At 39.0% G+C, this 25776-nt stretch overlaps 1 protein-coding gene across 1 annotated transcript in view; it reads left to right on the top strand.

The window, feature by feature from the left end:
* Positions 1–24974, top strand: part of GGNBP2 (gametogenetin binding protein 2) — a 48003-nt gene extending 23029 nt beyond the window's left edge. The window contains exons 6-14 of the mRNA XM_006899461.1: positions 4313–4426; positions 8584–8787; positions 10252–10426; positions 17728–17919; positions 21498–21645; positions 22088–22213; positions 22303–22451; positions 23442–23669; positions 24330–24974. Coding sequence (XP_006899523.1) covers positions 4313–4426; positions 8584–8787; positions 10252–10426; positions 17728–17919; positions 21498–21645; positions 22088–22213; positions 22303–22451; positions 23442–23669; positions 24330–24533 — 1540 coding nt within the window. The 3' untranslated portion in view covers positions 24534–24974. The remainder of the gene's footprint in view (positions 1–4312; positions 4427–8583; positions 8788–10251; positions 10427–17727; positions 17920–21497; positions 21646–22087; positions 22214–22302; positions 22452–23441; positions 23670–24329) is intronic.
* The last annotated feature ends 802 nt before the right edge of the window (positions 24975–25776 follow it).

A 25776-nucleotide genomic window follows, 5' to 3' on the forward strand; every position in this document is an offset into this window, starting at 1 on the left:
AAATTGTGTCCGTAGAATCCATACAAGAACTCACAAATTATGTGGTATTGTGAAAGTGTTTTGATGCCAATGAAGGACTGTAAAACCCAAAATTATTACCAAAGTATTATTGGTAATTCATTATCTGTTCACTACCTGATTTTCCAATAGCTTTTTTTTGTTTCTTTTGCTTGATTTTTGTCTTTTATTTTTTCATTCCGTTTTTTGTTTGTGGGTGCTTTTGGTTTCTTTGTTATTTTTTATTTTCCAATATTTTTAATAGAGTTTCTGATTATAAAGAAGGCAGAATTTAGTCAGATTCTGTCCATTGACAGTGACCTGACAATAGAGGGTGTAGGACTATAGAGTATTTAAGACTAGAAAGCTAGCCTACTGGTTATTTTTACATTAATTTTTTGGTTTCTCGTATACTTCATTGAGGAACTAAAAAGCAACGGGAACCCCATTTTCTTATACGTTTCTACATCCCCTTCTTGCTACAGCTCATTAGATGAGAGGCCATATGTTAGGAAGGTTAACTGTTGAGTTTAGAATAATTGTGAGTAGAGTAAATTGATCTTAAACACTGTCTTCTAAGAAGTTTCTGTTACTCTCACATTATCTAAGTATCAGCCAAAACTCCTCTCCTCCACTTTGAATGGTCACCTTTGTTACATATTTAGTTCAGCCTTCCTCTGCCTCTTCTTTCTTTTTTTATTTACCCCTTTTCCTTTGTTGAGATTTTCTTCAAGGGAAGTATAGTTAATGCATTTGATAAGATTTCACCTTACTAATAACAGCAACCCAGGCATGAATTCCTGAAAGTACTTTCTTAACTATGAGTTACTATCTGTAAGTAAGTTTGAGATCCAAAGGAGAGGTCTAAGCTAGAGAGTAGGTCTTGTAGGAGATGTGTTTAACGATTGAGGATCATCTTAATGTTTTGAAAGGTTACCTAAACAGCAAAGAATTAAATTTAATGGTAGACAAGAAGAGCCATTGAGAGTGGTCTGACAGGTAGACTCAAACCATGAGAAAGTGTCTGGAGAAGACTGCTCAGCTATGTTGGGTGCTACTGAGTCATCAGGTACTCAGAACTGTTCTTGGATTGAGCAAAAATTGAGATAATTGAATGTTCTTGATGGGCAGATCGAGTGGTTGAGTGGAACAGAAGCTAGGTTAGAATGGGTGAAAAAGCAGGTACTGTGTAAGATTGCAGTCTAGTCAGCTGCAGGTGAAAAGTGTGGGAGTGGAATACGGAATAGTAAGAATAATTTTCCAAAAGCTGTTGAAAGAGGGACTGATATAACGACATAAGTTTAGAGAAATTATGAGTAAAAATTCTGATTGGAATAGTAGATATTTTCTTAAGAACAGTGCTTTCACATTCTGATGATACGGTTAGTTGTTACTCCTTCACTCATTCTCTTCATGAAACATTTCTTCAGTTTTGCTATCTTGAGTTTGAGAGTTAATTTATTCCAAGAAATTATACCACATTGAAACATAATTAGAAAAAGAGAAAGTGTACAAGTGAGTAGAAGAAGGTAATGTGTAAAAATAAAGGTCACTCAACTGTGCCTAGAGAACAGAACTGTATGTATGACCTTTATAATTTAGGCATAAATATAAAAGGTATTTCTCAGTACCTTTTTAGGTTTTTGGAGTAGGTTAAGTAAATACCTTTTTAATTTTTTGGAGTAGGCTAAGTAAAAGATTCAGAGATTTCCCCCCCCCCCATCTGAAATACCCAAGGCAATGAAATGAATTTTTAGTACTGTATTGAACCTGCAGAAGAACAAGCAGGAATCACTTGGTTGAGAATTATGACAATCATTGAGTTAAATACAGATACTTCTCTGGGAATGCCCATGTGAACTAGAGCAAAATGCATGATCAGCGCCTCATTGAAACCTGTGGAGGAGAGAGAGAATCTGGGAATTAAAAAAAAAATTACTCATTTAGCATATATTACTGATTGAAACTTTGTAAAGTGTTCATCTTACTGTGCTGTCTTTATTTTAGTAAATGTAAATATATATTACTTGGGTTTGCTTAATCTGTGACTTCCCTGCTATTTGTTACGTATAAAGGTAGTTAAGACCTTTATTGTCCATGTTGTTATGTGCCATGGAGTCGCTTGCGACTCATAGCGACCCTATGTACAAGAGCTCTAAATGCTGTTCTATCCTGTGCCAACCTAGCCATCTCAAACGCACTTATTCTGACCGCTCCAGTCACAGAATCGATCCATCTCATCAAGGGTCTTCCTCTCCTGCGCCGTCCCTCCACTCTCCTAAACATGATGTCCCTCTCCAAGGACCAGTCCCTCCTTGCAACATGCCCAAAATATGTCAGACGAAGCTTCAGAATCCTTGACTCCAGGGAATATTCTGGCTTCACCCTCTCCTGGACAAACCTGTTTGTTCTCCTAGCAGTCCATGGTATAGTCGACACTCTTCTCTAGCACCACAGCTCAAAGGCATCAATTCTCTTTCTATCATCCCTATTCACCAACTCTACGATGCATAGCATGTAATTGCAAAGACTATAGCCTGGATCAGGCGCACCTTTGTCTCCAGCTTGACATCGTTGCTCTTCAGTACTTACTCTTGAGAGGTCCCTCATAGCTGACTTTTCCGATGCAATTCATTTCCTAATTTCCTGCCTGCTGTTACCAAGAGTGTTGACTGTGGAACCAAGTAAATTAAAACTGTTAACTATCTCAATCTCTTCATCATCCATACTGATGCTGTCAATTGTTCCAGTGGTGAGAATCCTTGTTTTCTTGATATTGAGCTTCAATTCATATTGAAGACTGCAGTCCTTGACTTTCTAAAGCAAGCGCTTCAGGTCCTCCTCAGTTTCAGCAAGCAGGGTCATGTCATCTGCATAATGTAGGTTGTTGATTCTTCCACCAATCCTGATGCCGTATTCCACCTCCCTTGTACAGCCCACCGTCTCGGATGATCTGTGCTGCATCCAGATTGAAAAGGTATGGAGACAAAATACATCCCTGACAGACCGCCTTCTTGATTTTGAACCATGGAACATCTCCCTGCTCTGTTCTGATGGCTGCCTTTTGGTCCAAATACAGGTTTTGCATTAGCACAATCAAATGTTCTGGGATTCCCATTTTTCTTAGAGTCAGCCACAGCTTGTTGTGATCCACACAGTCAGAAGCCTTTGCATAGTCAATGAAGCACAGATAGACATTCTTCTGGTATTCTTTGCTTTCTACCAAGATCCATCTGACATTAGCTATAATATCCCTAGTACCACGACCTCTTCTAAATCCAGCCTGCACATCTGGCAGTAGTTCTCTGTTGACATATTGTTACAAACGTTTTTGGATAATTTTCAGCAGAATCTTGCTTGCATTTGATATCAATGATATTGCTCGATAATTTCCACACTCTGTTGGGTCACCTTTCTTTGGAATGGGAACAAATATCGATCTTTTCCAGTCAGTGGGCCAGCTGGCTGTTCTCCAAATTTCTTGGCACAACTTAGCACATCCAGGCCAGCATCTGTTTGTTGAAATATGTCAGTTGGTATGCCGGCAACTCCTGGAGCCTTGTTTCTTGGGCTAACTAATAAAAGTAGAGGCCTTTTTTTTTTAAAAAAAAAAGCATTAAATATAATATTAGTTAGAATATTCAATTTGCGAAGCTTGATTTATGTTTGTAGGTGAAAATACTTCATGATTTTTTAAAAAAAAACCTTAAAAACATTTCATGTAGATTGCTTATACAATGCTTAACACATTAACCAGTTGCCATCTTTATAAATATAAATATTAAATTCTGTTGCTTAAACTTAACTGTGCAGAAGTTTTTATCCAAAAGTACAAGTACATGATTAAATAACATTTTAATATAAAGTTAAAACATATACAAATTTTCAAACTTAACCTACTAATATCTTAATGTAGTAAAGAATAACTAGTTTTAAATTAGACTATATGAAATTATTCCTTTAGCTTAACTGAGTATCACTAAGTTTTGTACTGTACTATACTACAGTGAAGGGAGCAGTAGCAGTGTCAGTTCAGAGAAGTTAAGTACAGATAAGAGAAGTAGTGAAGACCACAGGAAGGACAGCAAGTGTAGAATCATTTTCCATTATGGACCTTTCCAGGGATCCGCCAGGTAAAAATCAAGCAGTCCTTTACCTTTTTCTTTTCTTTTTTTCTTTAACTGTTTTATCTTCCCCCCTTAACTGTTTTACCTTTGTTTTTAACTGTTTTACCTTTTTTAAAAAAAAAAAACAAAACAAAAACTGTTATCCTTATTCATTCCTCCCTTTAACTGAGAATTCTTTCTTTCCACAGAGGTTGTTGGATGGATGTATGGGAACTAATGTCCCAGGAATGCAGGGATGAAGTAGTTTTAATTGACTCCAGTTGTCTTTTAGAAACACTAGAAACTTACCTACGAAAACACAGGTAAGTTGAAAGGCCATCACAAGACTAGTGTAAAAGCTGTCTTATTTGTCACTCATCCAGACTTGCTTTATCCCTCATTCTCTTCATATAATAAAACTCCAGCTTTCTCATTAATATGTACCAATGACAGCTTAATGTTAGCATAGGTCATTTCTTTAAAGACTCACTTTCATTGTTAAACCTTGTATTGAGCCTTCATCTGTTTGGGGTTTGTTGTTTGTTTTTTTTTTAATTTTTATTTCTTCCTATTAGTTTCAGGTAGACCATTTCAGGAAACACAGAATAACTGGATAAAGTGTATTATATAGTTCTGTTCTTATGGTAAAGGTATTTTCTTACTTTTTTTTAGAGTAATTTCTATGACTGAATTTACAGAATTAGCAGCTTCTCATGTAGTAGTTTTATTTCTTCTGTAATTGCCAAAACTTAAAAATGGAGTTGGAATTCCTGTGCTTCATGTACTATACAAGTAATTTGAGATTTTTCTTTTTAGACTACTACTTTTACAAAGGAATTTCCTAAATTTATCACTAACATTTGGAAATTCGTAGGGAAGGGAGAGTGCAATAGGAAAGTAAACTGGTAAGGAAGCTATCTAGAGATGGCATTCTTGGGGGGCAGTTTTAATGTATGTTTGTCACATACAGTGATTGTGTGTTCTTTGACCTCAGAATAGATTATAACACTACTGCTAATTGCTTGAGCATCTTGGTAGAACAGTGGATAAATAGCTTGACTGTTAGTTTAAAGGTTGGCAGTACAAACCCTATGATAGAAAGGTGTGTTAGAATCTTCTGTAAAGATTTACAGCCTTGGAAATTAATAGGGCAGTTCTATTCTGTCCTGTAGGAGGCTTTTGAGTTGATTACAGTGATTTTGGTTTTGATTTATCTATACATTTATTCATAAAGATAAAGTTAGCATTATCAGTTGTATGTATTTTTTTATTGCAGTGAACTAACTAACGATTTAACTTGCATACTTTATTAGATGTCTTGGTTTTTTTTCAGTACACACTGGCAGGTGGGTTTTTTGTCTTTTTGATTAGTTGTACAAATGCTAGTGTTTTAGTATTTGGAGTTAGGACTGTGTAGGTATGAAACATATAATAGTAGATCTTAATGACTCCTTCCTCCAGTATAAATTGAGATTTATATTCTAGTGTAACATAGTAACTTTTTTGTTGATAAACTACTAGTTATCAAAGCTAATGATTTAGTATTCTATAATGCTTGCAGGTATTTTCTGTGTTTTTGAAGGGGTGTTTTTGTTAAAGTTTTTTTTATTATTTTTTTTTTGTGAGTGTACCGTCAAATCAGATCTGACTGGTACAGGAGGAAATTGTCCGTCCTTCTCCAGCAGAGCATCTAGTGGATTTGAACCGTGCACATCTGGGATTGCAGTGCAGCTTATTGCCATTAGGCCACCAGAGCTCCCTTGAAGCACTGTTTTGTATTTAAATTTTTTGTGGGGATTAATAAGATATAATGATGTTGTTGTTAGGTGTCATCAAGTCGAGTATGATTCATAGATACCCTATGAACAAAGGATCTGAACCCTGTCTTAATTATCCTGTGCTATCTTCACACTTCCTGACACAGAAGAGCCCATTGCAGCAGTCACCGCATCAGTCCATCTGGTTGAGGGTCGTCTTCTCCTTTGCCAACCCTCAGCCCTTCTCAGCTTCATGTCCTCCAAGGAATAGCCCCTCCTAACAACATGCTTAAAATATTGAGGTGGAGCCTCATCATTTTTGACTTGAAACAGCACTCCTGCTGTATCTCCTCCAAGACATATTTGTTTGTTTTTTTGACAGTCCATAGGATGTTCAGTGCTCTTCTTCAGCACCACAGCTCAGAGGGATCAGCTCTTCTACTGATATCCGTATTCATTGTCCAGCTCTCAGATGCATAGCAAGTGATCACAAAGACCATGGTCTGAATCAGATGAACCTTAGTCCTCAAACTGACATCATTACTCCTCAATAATTTGGAAAGGTCCCTAACTGCAGACTTTCCCAGTGCAATGCATCTCCTTATTTCCCGACTGCTGGTACCAAGGGTGTTAATTGTGGATCCAAGGAAGATGAAGTTGTTGACAGTTTGAGTCTGTTCTCCATCTATCATGATGTTGCCTATCAGTCCAGTGCTAAGAATCTTTATTTTCTTGACATTGAGATGCAATCTGTATTGAAGGCTGCATTCTTTCGTCTTCTGCAACAAGTACTTCAAGTCCTTCTCACTTTCAGCAACCAGGGTTGTGTCATCTGTATAACACAGCTTATTAATGAATCTCCCTCCAATTCTGATGCTACGTTCCTCTTCGTAGAGTCCAGTGTCCAGAGCTCATTGTTAAGAGCCTGTGCATCAATATGTCTTGTTGAGTATCTTTCTCTTTTTTCATTGATCCTCTGCATTTCCTAGCATGATGTCATTCTCGAGGAACTAATCGTTCCTAATAACATACTGAGATGAACAACTCTCACCTTCTCACTTTAAAGGACTATTCTGACTATATTCTTCTGGCACTTTGTAGTATTGAGTATTCTTCACCGATAGCATAATTCAGATGTGTCAGTTCTTCAGTTTTCTGTATTTGTAGCTCAGCTTTCTCAAGGATATAAAGTAATTAAAGTTACCATGATTTAAGTCAAGTGCACCTTAGCCCTTAAAGTAACATCTTTACTTTTTTACACTTTAAAGAAATCACTTGCAGCAGATTTGCCCAGTGCAATAAATCATTTGATTTCTTAGCTTCTAAACCTAAACTTTTCTGCATTTGTCATGATGCTTGTTATTGGTCCAGTTTGTTTTCTTTATGTTGAGAAATTCATACTGAAAGCTGTGCATTCTTTAGTCTTTATCAGTACATGCTGTGTGTGTTAACTCACCTAGCTTCCCTGCCATATTGCCTTAAACCACTCTCCTCTCCAGCAAGCACACAACTTTCTTGCTCAGTGAGTCAGTGGGATAGGAGTCCACAGTTTTGTCTTAGACCAGTCTCTGCTGCATTTTCTCTATCTTTGTTGCTTCTGATAAGATTTTCCACCTCTGGGCCTGCTCACTTTTAAGCCTTTTGGGATGGCAAAACTGACCAATCCCCAAATAATTGTTACACATTTTATTTTTATAGTCCCACCTAAATGGGACCATTTACTTTATTTAAGTTACTGGCAAGCTCTTCAGTTTTGGTGGACCATGCACACCAAGTATTTTTGTAATCTTACTCAGCCTTGTGGAAGTAACAGACAATTTAGAAGACCACATCAACTAAGCCACTGCAGCACAAACTTGAACTTGCATCAACAGTCCATGTTCTGATCCGTAGTTGGCCCTTTCTTTTAGGAATTTAGCAATAAGGAAACTTCTGTTTTTCCCTTTTGAATGAGTCATCCTTATTTCTAATATTATAACTGAATATTGAACAGGCATGCATTTTTTAAAGAAAGAATTTTAGAAATTACCAGGAAAATAAAAGCACATTCCACTTTCCCTTCCCCAACTCCCCCAAAATGGTTCAACAAAAAACATTGCCAGCAAATGGGAACCAACTGATAGCTGACCCTGTGGTGGGTTTTGCGGCTATAAATCCCTCAGGAGGAGATCGCCCATCTTTCTCCCTTAGAGCCATTGAACAAACTGCCAGAGAAGTGTGCCTTTTGGGTTAGCAATGCAACCTGTGGACTAGACCGCCAGAAATCCCCAGCTAGTGAAAATCTCCATCAAGGTTTAGTAACTGAAGAGATACCAAATATCTTGAACTTAATTTTTCAGAGGCAATAAGGAGAGACCATAAGAGTCATATTTCTATTTGGTCTCTATTGTTTCACGTTTGACCCGTGTAAGTAACTCCAGAAGTGGAGATAGGCTAGTCCTTGGCAACTCATGTTTTTTGGGCATGCATTTTGTGGAATGACAGATTTATTTCTGCCTCATTGTTTTAGACTTTGTGCTTCTCTAGTTTGAAAAACTATTTGCAAATGCAGATCTGGTTGTACTTATGTAATCTCTAAATTTGTGTTTTGTTACTTTGTGTGTGCTTTTTTAACATCTGATAAGGCTTTTTATAATACTCTAGATTGAGTCTGTACGATAATAAACATCACATTAAGTAAATGCACAGCCATTTCTTAGTTTTGAGGTTTTTCTTTCCAACAGGTTTTGCACTGATTGCAAAAATAAAGTCCTGCGCGCATACAATATCCTTATTGGTGAACTTGATTGCAGCAAAGAGAAGGGCTACTGTGCTGCACTTTATGAAGGCCTGAGGTGCTGTCCACATGAACGACACATCCATGTTTGCTGTGAAACAGACTTTATTGCACATCTTCTGGGCCGTGCTGAACCAGAGTTCGCAGGAGGGTATGAGTATGTAATTTGCTAGAATGGGCTATCTAGCGCTTTGCTTCATTTTATTACTCAAAGTTTATTTCCATCACCTTCTGCCCTAGTACGTCTGGTAGAGAATAGAATAGAATGCTTGTAAAGATACTGCTTTCTTTAAGATAGCATTTCCTAATAAAAGAGAGAGTATCTTGTGGTGTTGGTTCAGACCTCTGTTCCTTGTTGCTTGAAAGGAAGCAGACTTTTTGTGGCTTTCCTTATTATAAATGATCATTTTTTTTAAAAACGATGAACTGAAAGGGATTTCCTCTCCTCATCCATGCATTACTATATTTAAATTTTAGTCATTGTCATGGTTTTTGCTGAGGGAAGTAATTTTTTTCAACAGGGGCTTAAAAAGACTTTCTTTAATGTAATTCATGAACTGTGCATATTATATAGAGTTGTAATAAAAATCTAAAGAATATCTGGTCTTGTGAAAATCATGTTATTGTTATGTGCCTTCAGTTGCTTACAACTCAATGACCTTATGTACAACAGCTCTGAACCCTGCACTATCTTGAGTCAACCTTACTGTCTCTGACACACCTACCCTATTACCCCACTCACTGAATCAGTCCATCTCATCTAAGGTCTTCCTCTCTTGTGCTGTCCCTCCACCTTCCCAAGCATTATATCCCCCTCCAAGGACTTGTCCCTCCTTGAAACATGCCCAGAGTGTGTCAGATGGAACTTCAGAATCCTTGCCTCCAAGGAGCAGCCTGTTTTCACCCTCTCTAAGATGAAGCTGATTGTTCTTCTAGCAGTCAGTGGTATATTCAATACTCTTCTGCACCACAGCTCAAAGGCATCAATTCTCTTTCTCTCATCCCTAGTCATTGTCCAGCTTTCTGATATATAACAAGTAATTGTGAAGACCATGGCAGAAGGCAAAATAAAATAAGCCTGTTTTCCTTCTATATTTTATCAAATCCCACAAGTGCCTACTTTCTACTAGCCATTTATCACTAAAATTCCAAGCATTCCTACTAACAACTAGCTTGGAGGACTTTTTGCCCATGATTGTATATCATTTTGGTAATCTTTCTTTGTGCCCATCCATTCTAAAAAAACAAAACAGACAAACTAAAAACCCAAGTGTTTGCTATATTTGGAATACAGCAGGTATGAGAAAGAAGTTTCATGAAGCCACTCTTACCTAGGATGTCTTTGTGCTAGAATACTTTTCATTGCCAGCTCCTGAATTACTTTCTTTTTAGCAATATTTGGCTTGAGTTCTATATGCATGTGTATTTCTCATTGATTATATTCATGTGTGGTTATATGTTTATGTAAATTGAGTGTAAATGTATAAAGATCTCATGATTAGGTTATCTGGGTGTGCAGGTTGATTTTAAAACCTGGGCTTGGAGAATAGGATAACTTTTCCACTGTTTCAGTTAAGGGTATCAGGAATTACATGTGATTTATTTTTTTCTGTAGGCGCAGAGAAAGGCATGCTAAGACAATAGACATAGCCCAAGAAGAAGTTTTGACCTGCCTGGGTATTCATCTATATGAAAGACTTCACCGAATCTGGCAAAAACTTCGGGCAGAAGAGCAGACGTGGCAAATGCTTTTCTATCTTGGTGTTGATGCTTTACGAAAGAGTTTTGAGGTACTCCTAATGAGCTACTTTATTATCCAAAAGTTAATCTTAGCATTAAACCTCTTCCCTTTCTGGTTGACATAGGGCCAACCTTTTCAGTGCTCCCTCCCTACTTGGATTCTGTTTTCCCTTCCCAGGTCTCAGTAATGGGGATTGATGGTCTCCCTTCTAAACCTAGGCCATCTAGTGTAAAAGATGTCTTATTTGTCACTCATCCAGACTTGCTTTATCCCTCATTCTCTTCATATAATAAAACTTAAGCTTTCTCATTAATATGTACCAGTGACAGCTTAATGTTAGCATAGGTCATTTCTTTAAAGACTCGCTTTCATTGTTAAGCCTTGTATTGAGCCTTCATCTGTTTGGGTTTTTGTTGTTTTTTTAAAAAATTTTTGTTTCTTCCTATAAGTTTCAGACAGACCATTTCAAGAAACACAGAATAACTGGATAAAGTACATTTAATTACTTTGGAAACTCTCATAGTTCTATTCTTATGGTAAAGGTATTTTCTTACCTTTTTTAGAGTAATTTTTATGACTGAATTTACAGAATTAGCAGCTTCTCATGTAATAGTTTTATTTCTTTTGTAATTGCCAAAACTTAAAAATGGAGTTGGAATTCCTGTGCTTCATGTACTATACAAGTAATTTGAGATTTTTCTTTTTAGACTACTACTTTTTGATGGTCTCCTTCTAAACCTTTTTCCACTCACCCTCTCCTCATTACCTTCGACAAACGAGTCCTCACCCATTCCTTTCTAGTTACGAAAGGGATGCCTTACATGCCCAACTAGATATCTAGGTAGAGACCTCCTGTCTAAACTTGGAGCTGTGTTTCACTGGGAGTCATGTGAACCTAGTTTGCCTGACCAGCCTTTAGCTCTATACCTCTTAGCGCTCCTTCCCTCTGAGCTCCTTTCTACACCAGACATTGTCACCCCGTTGTCGACCCCATTGTCTGGGATCTTTTCATTCCATCTGTAGCCATTCACCACCAGCCTGTTCTTATTACTCTGAAAGACCCTGTTCTTGTTACTCTGAAAGACCCCTTGTCTTTTCCTGCTAGACCACAATTCTTTATCTCTGCAAAACACTGCAGAGGTTTAAAACCTATTATTACTGGCCTACTTTTCAATAAGCTGCTTATCCCCTAATGTTCTATTGCAATATGTTGAAGATCTTTTATTGTGTAGCCTCTCATACCAACTTTCACACACTCACACTGCTCAACTTCTTAACTTTTTGGCCTCCAAGGGATACAAGGTATCCCCTCCAAGTCCCAGCTGTCTCTCTCTCCACAGACTCTTTGTTTCAATTACCACCCCCCACTAGAAGTTTAATGGTCAATTGGCGCCAAGTCATTGAAAGCCTCTAGCCACCACAAACTGCTCATCAAATCCTCTCTTTTCTCGGTTTTATTGGTTTCCTTAGACACTGGAGTACCAACTTTTTCTTACTAGCAAAACCCCTTTATGATGCAGCAAAAGCCACCCCACATGGTGGACCTCTAAATTCACCCCAGATAGGTAAAGCTTTCCTCAGGCTCCAGCATCTCTTTTTACAGTCCCCACCTCTCACATTGCCAAATCCATCTAAACCTTTCTATCTGTACACTGATGAAAAACAGGGTATTGCTGTTGGCGTCTTGGCTCAGCCCATTGAACCCACCTGTACCGCCATTGCATACCTCTCTAAGTAGCTTGATGTCACCACCCAGGGGTGGCAACCCTGCTTGCAATCCCTAGCAGCAGTCGCTCCCTTAACTAAAGAGACACTTAAACTCACCCTGAGAAGCCCTCTGCAAGTCTTCTATAGCCATAGACTTGGAGACCTGCTTTCCCACCCCATTTTCCCCCCATCTGCTTTTTCTGGAAAACTCTGGCATTAGCCTCTCTCAGTCACTGTCCCTAAACCCAGCCACTCTACTGCCATTAAACAACTGTAACATGACCACAGCTGCCCTGAAGTCCTTGAAGATAGGGGCTCTTTACTTCCCTCCCTATCTGACCAACCCTTCCCTAATTCAGACCATAATTTTTTTGTTTGTTGACAGCAGCTCTTGCATGACCTCTGAAGGTCACCATTAGACAGCCTATATTGTAGTTTCCATAAACAGTGTGTGGAGGGCAGCAACTTCATATTTCTTTATCCCATATCCAAGCAGTACCTCATTCATCATCCTTTCTAAACCCCTTCGCACTGATGTATGGCCGACTGTTCCAGCTCAACCATAACCTACCCACTGAACCCCCTCTTTTAGTATTATATATTCCTTATCTTTCCCTCTTTAGACAATCACTCCAGGAACACGCAGACCAATGTATACCCAGACTCTCACCTGAAAGTCTAGATCAGACAGCTAGAGTCGTCTCAGGAGACACCATCCTCATCAAACAGCGTGCACCCAAACCTCTTCAACCACGCTCAGACAGACCTTACACAGTCATCCTAAATGCTCCGCACAGCGGTTAAGGTCATAGGTAATCCCAGTAGCACCACCTTTCCCAGATCAAACGTACTCCTCTCACTGAGCAGACCTTCTACAGCTCTCAAATGATGGGCCCCACTACTCTTTTGCCTCACTTAGATTCCAAACCCTAAATATCTCTTCATATTGTTACTAATTGCTCCCTGCTTTTTAAATTCTTACTTCACAGCATAAAAGAAATGACCAGCTTAACTTGAACCAGCTGCTGCTACTATATCCTTTTTCCCCCCTGGCAACTGATCCCAGGCCAACCCAGTCCAGCCTCTGAGTCCCAGATCTTTGCCCCTGTTCAGCAGGAAGTAGCTAGAATAAAGATACTTCACCCTTTTTCTAACTAAAGTGGCTGGGATGTTAGGCCTTAGGGCATGGTTTTCCCCTGGTCTTTCTCTCCAGACCAAGGAATCCCTCCTGGGATCCCCCTTAATAAAGCTGCTTTATGCTTTCTTTCTCTCTGGTCCTTTCCTTGAGTCCTTGGCCTTACATCTGGTGAAAAGACCTAACACTACAAACTTACTTTTGGCGGGTGAGAAAAAATTGTATTTAGAATTAGCCAGATGAAAAGTGCAACAATGAATGACCAGAAACCCTAAGTCTCTGTAAACTTTATTAAAATTAATTTGAAAAAAAATAAAAAGAATTAGCCAGCTAGACTCAGTTTAGATGTTCTCAGTTTTCTTGGCAACATCCAAAGCATCATAGTCAGGAACAAATCGAATATAGGCATTTTTCTCTCCATCAGGCCTAATCAGAGTGTTGACTATAGCCACATCAATGTCGTAGAGCTTCTTTACAGCTTGTTTAATTTGGTACTTGTTGGCTTTGACATCCACAATGAACTCGGTGTCATAGAGCTTCTTTACAGCTTGTTTAATTTGGTGCTTGTTCACCTTGACATCCACAATGAACACAAGTGTGTTGTTGTCGTCTGTCTTCTTCATGGCTGACTCAGTGTTCAGGGGAAATTTGATGATGGCATAGTGGTCAAGCTTATTCTGGGGGTACCCTTCAGCGGGTATTTGGGCTGCCTTCAGAGTCTGAGCACCTTACACCGCCAGAAGGTGGGTGACGTGTGGATCTTTTTTTTGGAGGGGGCTATGGATGCCCTTCAGGACTACCTTCTTGGCTTTTATTGCCTTTGCTTTGGCTTCAGTTTTGGGAGTGCCAGGGGCTTCCTTCTTTCAGCGCCATCTTCATAGAAAGGCCTAACACTATGAACTTTCTAAAAAATTAATTTTAATGAAAGTTTACAGAGACTTTGGATTTCCATTCATTCATTGTTGCACTCACTTTTCTCCCTGCTCTCCACTGCTCCCCAGTTTGCTTTTGTCTTTGAAAAGTAAAAGAAAAATTTTCTTTGCTGTACAATCCCACCCCCCAAGTCCACTCCACTATGCAGTCTTCGTTCTGGACTCCTGTCATGACAATAATACCTAATTATATATCCCTTTTATTTAATGAAATGACATATGAACAAGAGCCTGTAGTGATGAAGGAAGAAGTTCAAGCTGCTTTGAAGGAAATAACAAAAAACAAGGCCCCAGGAATAGATGGTATACCAGTTGAGGTATTTCAGCTAACAGATGCTGCCCTGGATGTGCTCACCAAGTTGTGCCAAGAAATCTGGAAAACAAAAAAAAAAAAAGAAATCTGGAAAACAACCACTTGGCCAACTGACTGGAAGAGATCTGTATTTGTTCCGATTCCAAAGAAGGGGACCCAACAGAGTGTGGAAACTACAGAACACTATTATTGATTTCACATGCAAGCAAGATTCTACTGAAGATTATCCAAAAACGACTGGAACAGCACATCAGCAGAGAACTGCCAGAAGTCCAGGCTGGGATTAAAAGGGGTCGTGGTACTAGGGATATTGTAGCTGATGTTAGATGGATCTTAGCTGAAAGCAGGGAATACCAGAGGAATGTATATCTGTGTTTCATTGATTATGCAAAGGCATTTGACTGTGTGCATCATAACTGTGGCTGACTCTGAGAAGAATGAGAATCCCAGAACACTTGATCATGCTAATGCAAAACCTCTACTTGGACCAAGAGGCAGTCGTTCGAACAGAGCAGGGAAACACTGCATGGTTCAAAATTGGAAAAGGTGTATGCCAGGGATGTATGCTATCTCCATATCTTCTCAAGCTGTATGCAGAACAGATTATCCGAGAAGCTGGGCTCTATGAAGAGAGATGTAGAGACAAGATTGGTGGAAGATATATCAACAATCTGCGTTATGCAGATGACACAACCCTGCTTGTTGAAACTGAGGAGGACCTGATGCACTTGCTGCAGAGGGTCAAGAACTGCAGCCTTCAGTATGGATTGAGGCTCAATGTCAAGAAGACAAAGATTCTCCCCACTGGACCAATTAGTAGCATCAGGATGGATGGTGAAGAGATTGAGATTGCTAACAACTTGAGTTTGTTTGCCTCCACGGTCAACACTCTTGGCACCAGCAGCCAGTTTTTAATAATATTTCATTGTTAGTCTTTTTATTTTACTTGGTTCTATTGTGATGTTGCCCGTTTCATGTTTTATTCAGATTTTTTGTGTCTTTTCATTCATTTTGCTAGTGGTATGTTGATTGGCATTGGTATTGGCACCAGCAGCCAGGAAATTAAAAGGCGCATTGCCATGGGAAAGTCTGCTGTTAGGGACCTCTCCAAAGTGCTGAAGAGCAGTGGTGTCTCTCTGGAGACTAAGGTGCGTCTGATACAGGCCATGGTCTTCGCAATCACCTGTTATGCATCAGAGAGTTGGACAATGACTAAGGAGGATAGAAGGAGAATTGATGCCTTTGAGCTGTGGTGCTGGAGAAGAGTATTGAATGTACCATGGACTGCCAAGAAAACAGATTCATCCTAGAGAGGGTTAAAGCAGACTGCTCCTTGGAGGCAAGGATTCTGGGGCTTCATCTGACATACTTTGGACATGTTGTAAGGAGGGACAGGTCCTTGGAGAGGGACATCATGCTTGGGAGTGTAGAAGGACAGCGCAGGAGGGGAAGACCACCCCCTATGAGGTGGATTGATTCAGTGACTGGGGTAATCAGGATAGGTGTGTCAGAGTTAGTGTGATTGGCACAGGATGGAGCAGGGTTTAGGGCTGTTGTACATAGGGTTGCTATGAGTCACAAGGACGGCACATAACAACAACAACAACATAGCCCTTTTAAACAGTTCTCTCCCTCATCTGTTTCAATGCAGTATACTTGATTGATCCCATCTTTCTGTTTCCCCTCAACCCTGGTGTCAGTCGTGTTTTACAACAGTGGCACTGTGCAGTATTTGTCCTTTTGTGACTGAGATACTTCACTCAGCATAATGGATCACCCATTTTGAATACTATTGCATGAGTTCCTTGTTTTTCAATGTTTTTCATTGTGTGAATATACCACAGCTTCTCTGTTTGTTGATGGGCACTTAGGTTGTTTCCAAATCCTTGCTATTGTGAACAAAGCTTTGGTTAACATAGTATATGGATGTGCATATACTATGAACTTTTAAGCACTCTGTTGTGCAATATATCTGGAGATTTGTATTGGTTCTTTTTCTCTTCTTTTCTTTTCAGTCTCCAGAGGAGAAAATGGATGTAGTATGTATTGGTTCTTGGTGAACAAATTTCTTTATTCTTACTCCTTTTCTCCTTGTGTATTTGTGCCTTCAAAGGCTAGATCTTCTAATCTGGTTAAATAACCTTCTCATTGTGTAGAGAAGTGAAGGAATGTTTGTTATATTAAAGTTCTGAATATTTTTTTTAAAATATTTTGTGTGTGTGTACCGTCAAATCGGATCTGACTGGTACAGGAGGAGGTTGCTTCTCCTCCAGCAGAGCTTCTGGTGGATTTGAACCACGTACCTCTGGGTTTGCAGTGCAACTTCTTGCCGATAGGCCACCAGAGCTCTCTTAAAGTTCTGAAATTTAAAACTAGAATATTGCAAATTTGTGTATGGCTTTTTCCCATTGGGATTGATTGTATATTGCCTTACTGAGTAGATTTTAGGAATGGTACTATTTTAAGGTATTAAAACTTAGATTCTTTGTGAAAACTGGCTTTCAAAATTGCAGCATGAAATATAGTACTTTCTTGGTTTTTTGGTGTGTGTGTTAGTTTTTTTTTACTATTTTTTAATTTTAATTTTTTAGAATCATTTTAATGAACATTTACAGAGATTTTGGATTTCCATTCATTTCATTGTGGCACTTCTCTTCCCACCGTCATCCCCCCTCCACCTTTGCTCCTCTCTTTGAAAAGTAAAAGAAACACTCCCTCCCTGGTACACAATCCCCCTGCACCCCTCCCACCGCCCCAAGTACATTCCACTATACAACCTTAATTGTGGACTCTTGTGATAACCATAATACCCTATCATACATTGCTTTTAAATTATTCTCTCCTTCATCTGTTTCAGTCAGTATACACAATTTATCCAGTTTTTCTCAGTCTTACCCCAGCCCTGATATCAGTCCCATTTTACAGCAGTGGCACCATGCAATATTTGTCCTTTTGCGACTGAGATATTTCACTCAGCATACTGTCCTCCAGGCTCACCCGTTTGAATAATATTGCATGAGTTCCTTGTTTTTTAATGCAGCATAGTATTCCATTGTGTCAATATACCACAGCTTCTCTATCCATTCATTTGTTGATGGGCACCTTTGTTGTTTCCAACTCCTTTTGTGAACAAAGCCTCAATAAACATGGGTGTGCTTGAAATATAGTACTTTCTTTGTATACATGTACATATAGTAAACTAGAGTTTCCAAGGAAAGTAAAGGATGTTTGGCTCAGCATTCACTCTCAACTTTTTTTAATAGATGACTGTGGAAAAAGTACAAGGTATAAGTCGATTGGAACAGCTTTGTGAAGAATTTTCAGAGGAGGAACGTGTAAGAGAACTCAAGCAAGAAAAGAAACGCCAAAAACGGAAGAACAGACGAAAAAATAAATGTGTGTGTGATATACCTGCTCCTTTACAAACAGATGAAAAGGAAATAAGCCAAGAGAAGGTAGTAAGTAGTTCATGTCATCTATAAATGTGTAGTATTGCTTTATAGATGTATACTTTTTTACTATGCTTTTCTAGATGTGAGCTCCTGCAGTTTGAATTTTGGCTTTTTTACTACTGCAGCCTAAACTAGAATTTTAATGTCATGGATTTCTTTTTCTATTAAAACACTGTTATTTATTTGACATTAGTTTGCTGTAGAGATCAGAGTCAAAATGTGGAGAGTTATTTCTGTACGCAGCCTAGAGCAACAGTTCTCAGCTCTTCTGTCCCTGGACCACTTTACATTTTTAAAGAAGAAAGAATCCAGTAAACATGTTACTTTAAGAGGAATCTGCTAGATTCTTAAATAGTCTTTTATGTCCAATATGATTTCATGTATTGAAATATATGAAGAAAGTCAGGCTTCACTGAAATAGGTATAGGACAAAGGAAGACTATTTCAGCATAAGCCATTTCAAGTACCTGTGAATGTTCTTTGATATTGCAGTCTGATAACTGGTAGTGTCTTAAAGATCAGTTACAGTCTAGAATCTTGATACTGTATCAGTAACTATTGATATAGTATCACAGTTCCACCAAAAAAGTCACATAAAATGTTAAAAAGATATCTACTCAAAATCAAAAGGTTTTGAAACCAAGAACCATGCCAAGGTAGAAACATTTCTCAGCGTTTATTGCGTGCTGGGCTACTCAGCAAGGGGAGTAACACTGGGTGAGGGGTGGCTTAGGTGGTTTCTATGGGGTTTCAGCAAGTGTGTTTTAGGGGGTTGTGAGATGAGTTGACGTTGCAGGTAGCTCATTGGTGCATAAAGTTCCTGGTCTGGAAAGATCCTAATAAGGTATTTTCTGAGTTCTGGTTCTGGGGAATGTCCTGACATAGGATTTCTGAATTCTCGTTTTGGAGAATGTCCTGACATAAGGTTTCTGAGTTCTGGTTCCAGAAGAATGTCCTGACAGGGTTTTCTGAGTTTTGGTTTCAGAAAATGTCCTGACATAGGATTTTCTGAGTTCTGGTTTTGGACATTAGATTTTTGAGTTTAACTTCAACCTCCATTTTTATTTTCAGCCTAACATTTCTGCCTTAGGGGTGATAGGGGGCAACAAGGTCTTCTGGCTGCTTCTTGCTGGATGAGAGAGGTGGGCATGTTATGCTGTCTCATTTGGAGGGAGTGATGTGTATTTCATCACTCACAGTTCACTGATGGTTTGGTTGGTAAATGCACAAAACCGCTTTTGCAAAAAATTGGTAAAGATTTTGAGTAAACATGGCCCACAGGTTAACACAAGAATGAACAGTAGTATAAGAGGTACAAGAGGCAGTAACCATCCCACCATTGAAGGGAGGGTATGGTGGAGAAGAGAGTGTATGGGTTAGGGACTACTGGATGTACTGGTTGTATGAAGTTATTGATGTCTGAGAGATCTTGCACATATGAGCTGTCTGGTTTCTTTATTTGAAGGTATAGGAGTTTTGTAAGGAGAATAAGAGGGAATTAAAATACCACTTTTAAGGAACTTAGTTATAATGGGTTTCAGTCCTTGAAGAAGTCCTATACTGATGGGATACTAGGGAATGCATGGAAAGGAGGTTTGGTCCTTTACTTTGATAGTCATAGGAGGGTGATGTGTAGTTACTGATGAGTTAGAGGTATCCCAGACTACAGGATCAACTGACTTGATGGGGTGGCAGGGGGAAAGCGGAGCTCTGGGGAGCACTTTCTTCGGGAGTTAAGCATGGAAGAAAAAGTATTGGGCTAGGGCTGGGGGTGACGGTGAGGTTTAGAGAAGCTTTAAATTTGCTTAAAATATCTTGGCCTAGTAGGATTGGGGCACTGCAGTATTATGAGGAATTGATGAGTAAACTATATTTTGAAATGAACATAATAAAGGAAGAGTTATACTTGGGCTGTTAATTTTTCCTGTTACTACTACTGTGTTTGTTTGGAAGATAATATTAGGCCATATTTGGAGCGTTTGATTGAAAGGACTAATGGTAAAAAATAGGTCCTGTTTTGTATGCTGAGTGAAATAGAACAGCCTCAGTTGGGGTCCAGTCTTGAATTGGGATGGGGGATGATAATCCAATCTGTAGTGGATAGTCGAATGCACAGCCAGCAGGAGGACCACTGTGGGTTCACTTAGAAAAGCAGTGAGGTAGGACTATTACTGATAGAAAGGATGGGTTCATAGAGAGTTTCAGTGATCACTACAGATAAGATGGTGAGGAATGGAGATCTCAGGTTGTTCACTCCCTTTGTTGACCTGTTGATATTCCTTGAATCCTTTGTTCTCCCTTTGACCTTGGTCTGGGCCTGACATCCTAGCCTCTTTAGTGAGAAAAAGGGCAACATTATTTTTGGCTACTTCTGCTGAACAGGGGTGAAGAGCTGGGGCTCAGAGGCTGGATTGGGATGGCCCAGGACCAGTAGCCAGGGGAGAATATGGATGTCACAGCAGCTGGTCATTTATTTTATACTGTGAAGAATTCAGAAAGGCAGGGAGCAATTAGTAACGATATGCTTATGATTATTATTGGTCCTGGAAAAGGAAGAACCCAGGCTAGAAGTGGGTTCTCAGGCCAATTTAAGATAAAGCTTATGATCTTTGTCCGTTAACTCTTCAACTAACTTTGTTTAGAAACATTTTCTTCTACTAAGGACTCTCCTTCATGGGGTCGCTATGAGTCGCCTGCGACTGGACGGCACTTAACAACAACAACAGTCCTAATTAATTAATAGTAGTAACATTCCTCTCTCAAGAACAAACAGGTGCCCCCTTTCTCTGCAGTCAGGAGATCTAGAGCTCTCCAGTTTTGGAGGGCGACCTGTGCCAGCGATGTCGGCTGATGTTGTCTCTAGACTTAGCTGTATGCGGTCCTCAAAATTCTGGAGGGCAGTCTCCTCCTGTGCCAGTCAAATCCAATTTGATGGTATGTAACAAGAAAAAAAAAACAACACACAAAACAACTTTAAAAATGAGAAAACAGACAAACCCCAAGAATACTAGTCTTTGGTTTTGAAAAGTCTTCAAGGGAGCTCTGGTGGCCTAGTGGCAAGATGCTGCACTGCAATCCCAGAGGTACGTGGTTCAGATCCACCAGATGCTCTGCTGGAGGAGGGGGTAATCTCCTCCTGTACTAGTCAGATCTGATTTGACGGTGCACGTAAAAATAATACCAAAAAAAAAAGGTCTTCAAAAGATATTTTTGGCACACTTTGAGAACTGTTGTTCTAGACTTGAGTTGTGGTGGGCACAGGATTTAAAGTGCTTGGCTATTAACTAAGAAGTCATAAGTTTGAAGCAGCTCTACTGGAAAAAGGTGAAGCCCTCTGCTTCTTTAAATATTTACCACCTTGGAAATCCTGTAGGAAGTTCTGCCTTTTCCTATAGGGTCCCTCTATGTCTGAATTGATGCAATATTATTAACTATTACCTTGAGTTTTATTGGTTTAATCTTAAACTGAATTACTTTTTCATCAGTTAATTAATTAGCTGAGTTAATGCTAACATAATTAAAATATAGCCATTATGCCAGGTAAGTCTATTTATGATATTTCTTGATGTTGATTCTTAAAGGAAACAGACTTTGTAGAAAATAGCTGCAAAGCTTGTGGCAGCACAGAAGATGGCAACAGTTGCGTAGAAGTAATTGTTACCAATGAAAATACATCATGTACTTGTCTTAGCAGTGGCAATCTTTTGGGGTCTCCTAAAATAAAGAAAGGTAAGTAAACACATTTTCTTCTTAAAATTTACTCTTCAAGTCTATTCTTAGTTTTAAATGTAAATGTGTTTAGAGATTAAACTCTTTTTATAGCCCCCAAAGGAGTTCTGGTGGCATAATGTGTTACATGCTTTGCTCAGCTGGCTGAAAAGTCAGTGGTTCAAATCCACCAGCGAATCTTAAGGGAGAAAGATGACTGAATCCTCCCATAAAGATTCTGTAGCCTCAGAAACCCAATTGGAGGGTTGCTGTGAGCTGGAATTGACTTGACAGCATTGGGTTTGGTTTTTTGTTTAACTTAATAGCCCCAGGATATCATGGGATTTACTTTCTACTGTTAATAAGCCATCAGTCTGGAACATTTTGTGGTCTCAGTTGTCTCAGTGGTTTTCCTGGCTTGTTAATTGTAAGTATCTCTAACTTTTGCTTGATTTATTCTCAGGTTTATCTCCACACTATAATGGTAGTGATTGTGGATATTCATCTAGCATGGAAGGGAGTGAAACAGGTTCTCGGGAAGGCTCAGATGTAGCCTGTACTGAAGGCATTTGTAATCATGATGAACATGGTAAGTTCAGGTTGAGCTTCCCAATTATTTTTAATGTATGATTGATTTCAGAGCCTAAATAAGTTAAGTGGTTTGGTTGCCTTCTGCAGTTGATGACTCTTGTGTTCATCATTGTGAAGACAAAGAAGATGATGGTGATAGCTGTGTTGAATGTTGGGCAAATTCTGAAGAGAACAACACAAAAGGAAAAAATAAAAAAAAGAAAAAGAAAAGCAAGATGTTGAAATGTGATGAACATGTAAGTGTCATAACTTGGAATTCTTAAACTTTCGCTGCTGAAAGGACTGTTTTCCTTAGAGTCACACATGTATAGTACAGCAGCTAGGATGGATGGATGAATGAATTGATTAGAATTGGGTACTTTATATGAATCCATTGGTTGTTCATCTTGGGATTGTGTATTTGGGCACTATACAGCCATTAGTCCTAAATTCTGTTTGTGCAACACTGTTTTATTTAGTAACTATGTAATCTTGAACATGCTTTTTTTTTATTCATTGTTGCACATTTTTTCCCTCCCCCAACCCACCCTGCAATTCACCCTTCCGTCCAGAGTGTTCTCATACATATGATACATAATCATATATTCTTTTTGGACATTTCTTCCCCTCATCTGTTCTAATGCAGTGTTCATTATCCATATTCCTTCCCAAACTCCCCATGCCTGCCATATTTTATAATAGTAGTATTACGCAGTATTTATCCTTTTGTGACTGAGATACTTCACTTAGCATAATGTGCCCAAGGCTCCTTCATGTTGTATAATGGTTTACTATTTCATTATTTTTCAGTGCTGCGTAGTATACTTAGTCTTTTATTATATACAATACTGGAATAATAATCCCTATCAGATTGTTAGGTCTGTGAAGATGATAAAGTGATTATATAGCATCTGATACAGAGCAAGTACCCAGTAAATGCTTGCTGCTGCTATTCCATTCATTCATTATTTTTTTTTCTTTCTTATTTTTGTGTGAGTGTACCGTCAAATCAGATCTGACTGGTACTGGAGGAGACTGCCCCTCCTTCCCCGGCAGAGCATCTGGTGGATTTGAACTGTGCGCCTCTGGGATTGTAGTTGCAGCTCCTTGCCACTAGGCCACCAGAGCTCCCCTTGCTATTCCATTTAAAAAGTTAACTCAGGATACTATTTTTTTTTCTTCTTTAAAGAATAATTGCTAATTATTCTCTGCCTGTTCACTTGAGAAATCCTTTGCTGTTTTTTCAGATCCAGAAGCTTGGAAGTTGTATCACAGATCCAGGTAATCGAGAGACTTCAGGAAATACAGTGCACACAGTGTTTCACCGTGACAAGACCAAAGATGCACATCCTGAGAGCTATTATAGCTCTGAAAAGGGTGGTCAACCACTGGCTTGGTTGGAGCATAGGAAAAATGTACCACAGTGTGCAGAACCTGAGTCTGGAAAAGGTGCCAAGAGCTTAGTTGAACTCCTTGTAAGTAATCTAGAATGTCTTATTGTGGACAGCTGTTTGCTCAGTCCTTAGAGGGGCAGGGACAATATTTGACTGAGGAAAGGGGAGTATTTAAGGGCAGTGTTTCATTTTTGTTTGCTACCTTCATTTCTGCTCTTCCTCTCATTATTTATGCAACTAACTTGGGAGCACATTTCCTTGTCCTTTGTGTTGAAGGTGGAAGAGACTTAGTCATGTAAGAGCAATAGAGGTAGTACTGTGTCCAGGAGGCTACCAGCTTAAGTTTTTCTAAACTCAGTTTTGTTTGACTGCTGAATTATGTTAGCCACTCTTGGGTTAGGAAAGTGATCCTGAGCTAGATCTCCTTTCTTGATTATTTCCTTTAGATATCATGTAGGATAAAAGCATAACTGAGCTTGAGAAATCAAATTGAACTATTCTTGAGACTTTTAATCAGTCTACCAGATCTCAGGTGACCCATTGCATGGTGTGTGGTGCTGGGAGTAAGATGGAAAATGCACTGTCTTATAGCTATTAGGGTCTAAAGCAATCAAATCCTTTTGCAGAATGGCATATGTATTCTATAAATACTCCAGTCAGAGGCTTTATGTGACTGGATTGAAACTAAAAAGCTAGACTTTAAGTAAGTCATTGTCTTAACTGTACTACTTTAATTTTCAGGATGAGTCTGAATGTACTTCGGATGAGGAAATCTTTATCTCGCAAGATGAAATACAGTCATTTATGGCTAATAACCAGTCTTTCTACAGCAATAGAGAACAGTACCGACAGCATCTGAAGGAGAAATTTAATAAATACTGCCGCTTAAATGATCACAAGAGGCCCATTTGTAGTGGCTGGTTGACAACAGCTGGAGCAAATTAAATAAATAAAATAGCTCTGTCTTTCAATGAAACACTCAAGATGACTACTGCGCCTTCTCTTTCCAAAAAACCCTCTTAATTTAGTGACTTACGGCAAAATTTTCTCTTAAATCAATGTGATTCATCCTTGTTTTGGCAGACGGTGGAGGTACCCTCATTAGTTCTTTCTTCAGGCTTGTGTTTTTAGTTGCGTGGCTGCGCAGGCCTGCCATATGATTTAAGCCATCTCTTTTCATTAAATGTTTCTCTTCCTGTGAAACTTACTAAAGCAACCTAGTGGCAAAAAAGTAATGTTGTACTTATACTTCTGTACAGAAATGAAAATGAGCTGAATATATGGTTTTACAAAGTAGACATCCACTTGCGAAATGTTTGGATGTAATGTTAAAAGCGCAATGTGCAAAATTTAAAATAAAGAATATTTATTAATACACATAGTAAACTTGGTCTATATGTTTCTACTTAATGTGTGGCAGTGTTTTAGTCTTTTGCCACTTACGGACCTGGTATTTGAACAGTGTAGATTTAGAATGAAGAGCTTATGTAGAGGTAAGAAGAAGACAAATTCTGTCTTTAATCAGAGTTGATGACCTAGGAATGCAGTCTCCAGTCACTTATGTTGAAAGAATAAATTTGCTGCAGTATATTTAAATACTAGCTAGCATCTTAATTTCTCAAGAGACTTTAATTGCTATTCTTAGTAACACAACCCCTATTGCCTTCAAGTTGATTCCAACTCAGCAACCCTACAGGTTAGAGTATACTTGCACCATAGAGTTTCCAAGGCTGTAAATATCTTTTTTTTTACCAACAGATAGTTTATTAAAATAGTTGTTTTAGGCATCTGCAATGGTGACTTCAACCTCTACTCCAAGCTCAATGCTTGTGGAGGTGATCTACTTGACAATCTCAGAAGGGCTGTGCAAGTCAGTGATTCGCTTGTGGATTCTCATCTGGAACCAATCCCAGGTCTTGGAACCTTCCCCACAAGGAGTCTTCCTTGTGATTCTCAGAGTCTTGGTAGGCATCATAACCACTCCTTTGTTTACCTCTGATCAATTTGGCACACACTGCAGAAAAATCATGTGGACTCATGCAGCACAATTAATGAAGGCTCTAAGAAACCAACTAAAGCTTGTTCAGAAAAGCATAAAAAACTATCTTCTAAATTCTACGTCTAAGTCTCTCTTCACTGCCAGAGCAAAGCTGTAAATCTTGACAGAAGCATCATGGTTTCAACTGCT

The sequence above is a fragment of the Elephantulus edwardii genome, unplaced genomic scaffold (genome assembly GCF_000299155.1).
Source record: "Elephantulus edwardii isolate Elephantulus edwardi_28Jun2011 unplaced genomic scaffold, EleEdw1.0 scaffold00257, whole genome shotgun sequence".
In the NCBI taxonomy this organism is placed as follows: Eukaryota; Metazoa; Chordata; class Mammalia; order Macroscelidea; family Macroscelididae; genus Elephantulus; species Elephantulus edwardii.